Source organism: Sphaerodactylus townsendi, linkage group LG03, assembly GCF_021028975.2.
Source record: "Sphaerodactylus townsendi isolate TG3544 linkage group LG03, MPM_Stown_v2.3, whole genome shotgun sequence".
Classification (NCBI taxonomy): domain Eukaryota; kingdom Metazoa; phylum Chordata; class Lepidosauria; order Squamata; family Sphaerodactylidae; genus Sphaerodactylus; species Sphaerodactylus townsendi.
In genome coordinates this window covers 94,082,726-94,084,909 of record NC_059427.1, presented here as the reverse complement: position 1 = coordinate 94,084,909, position 2,184 = coordinate 94,082,726, and the positions used below count along the sequence as shown (strand labels likewise).

General features: G+C 64.2%; 1 protein-coding gene across 1 annotated transcript; it reads right to left on the bottom strand.

Moving 5' to 3' along the window:
* Positions 1-424: 424 nt before the first annotated feature.
* POU4F3 (POU class 4 homeobox 3) lies at positions 425-1,955 on the bottom strand. Its single transcript, XM_048492081.1, has 2 exons — positions 1,836-1,955; positions 425-1,511 (listed from the first exon to the last, which is right to left on the bottom strand). Exons 1-2 carry the CDS (start codon positions 1,953-1,955, stop codon positions 531-533), a joined length of 1,101 nt encoding a protein of 366 aa, XP_048348038.1. The 3' UTR covers positions 425-530.
* Between the last annotated feature and the right edge of the window lie 229 nt (positions 1,956-2,184).

Below are 2,184 nucleotides of genomic sequence, written 5' to 3'. Positions count from 1 at the left end.
CAGCAACCTTCCCAAAACTTGACTTTAGATTGGACTCATAACAAGTTTTCTGAAAATAGCATTTTTTAATATAAGTCACGCATCTGGGGGTGGGGGGACACACACACCTGTTCAGTCTCTCGTGGGGTCCATTTCCCCTCCAAACCACAACCATCGTTGAATTTCTTATTGAGGTTTTTTAAAGTTTAGAAAAGTACCTCTCCAAGTCTCCCCTCGTCCAGCACAAGCGGCAAAGGTCGTCCACTCTAGCGCACGAGAAGACCCGCCACCAAGTGAGCCGTAACCCACAGTGGGGAGACAGGGGGAACGGGAGGACACCTAACTTTGTTTTCGGTGCCGGCGGCCAGCGGGAGGGTCGAGGCTGGCGAGGTCCGTGGCTCCTCAGGACTGTCCTTCGAGAGAGGACCCCCCCCCCTCCCCTCCCCTCCCCTCCCCGCCCCGCGGTCTTACTTCGTTTCCCGAGTCAGCCTTCTTCCCAACTCTTGCGGGCTGCCTGGGGCTGGGTGGGTGGGTGAGTGGGGTGGGCGGCCTCAGTGTCCGCCGGCCGAGTACTTCATGCGCTTCTGCTTCTGCCGCTGGTTGCAGAACCAGACGCGGACGACGTTCTTCTTGAGGTCGAGCTTCTCGGCGATGGCGGCGATCTTGTCGGAGGAGGGCCGCGGCTGGAGGGCGAAGTAGGCTTCCAGGGAGCGCTTCTCCGGCGCGGCGATGGAGGTGCGCTTGCGCTTGCGCTCGGCGGCGGCGGCGGCGGCCCCGCACAGGTCGGGCTTGGCGCCGCCGGGGTGCCTGCGGGCGGCCTCGGCCTCCTCGAGCCAGGCGTGCAGGACGGGCTTGAGGGCGATCATGTTGTTGTGCGAGAGCGTGAGCGACTCGAAGCGGCAGATGGTGCTCTGGCTCAGCGAGCCCACCCCGGGCAGCTTCAGGCTGGCCAGCGCCGAGCCCACGTCCGCCTGCGTGACCCCCAGCTTGATGCGCCGCTGCTTGAAGCGCTCGGCGAAGGCCTCCAGCTCCCGCGGGTCCGACTCCACGTCGCCCAGGCAGGACAGGCCGGCGGGGGGCGCCGCGATCGGGGCCGGGGCCGAGGCGGGCGGCGGCGGGGGGCCCATGCCGACGGCCATGGCTTGGTGCAGGTGGCCCATGGCGGCGCCCAGGTGCGGGTGGGCGTGCGGGTGGAGCTGCGCGGCCAGGACGGCGCCGGCCTCGGGGCCCCCCATCAGCGCGGGCGAGAGGTGCTCCAGGAGGTCGCCGTCGAGGCCTTGGGGCGCTCCGGCGTGCGCGTGGTGGTGGTGGGGATGCGGAAGGTGGTGGTGGTGGTGGTGGGGATGAGCGGGGGCCGAGATGGGCACGGTGGGCGAAGAGGTAGCCGGGCAGGGCACGCTGCTCATGGTGTGGTAAGTGGCGTCGGGCTTGAACGGGTGGCTCTTGCCGTGGGGGACCAGGTCCACAGCCGCCAGAGCTTCAGCCCGGGCCAGCAGACTCTCATCAAAGCTTCCAAATATATTGCCCTGGAGCTGCAAGCAAGAACGCGCAGAGCCGAGTCAGTGGGGAATACCGTCAAGTCAGGATTCAAAAACATTTTTTTCTCTCGCTCTCTCCCGCTCTCCCCCTCTCCCTCGCTCGAGCACAGAGAGTCTTCCTCAAAGCTCAGGTCATAAAAATTAATATGAAGGCAGAGGATGCTTTGCTTGAGCAGACATGTGGATCAGAGCGCGGGGAGGGGGGGGGGAAAGAGAGGGCGAGCCAGACGGGGTTGTTCTGGTGACATGAAAAAAACATTAAGCCGGGGCCTGTCAAAAAATGTGCCTTAAAGCAGTAATTATGCTTCATCTACATACCTGCGGGGCCGGGAGGCACACGCGGCGCATCGCCTCCGAGCTGGAGTGCAGGCTGGAGTACTTGGCTTCCTGCAGGGCAGGGTGCATGCCGAACGGCGGCTTGGCGTTCATGCCCATCATCTTGGCGCACCTGGCAGGTAGGCAGCCCCTGACATGGAGTCAGGGCCGGCTCTCTGGCTGGCGACTGTCAAAGTGAGCTACTTTCAATGACAAAGCTTCCCCCCCCCCCCCCCCCCCGCCGCCTGCTTCCACCTCGGCTTCTTCACTCATCTTACAAGCCGCCCTGCCTGTGCTGGGACCAGCACCCTGTGCGCAGGCGTGCGTGGACTGGCAAGAGGGAAGGGAAAGG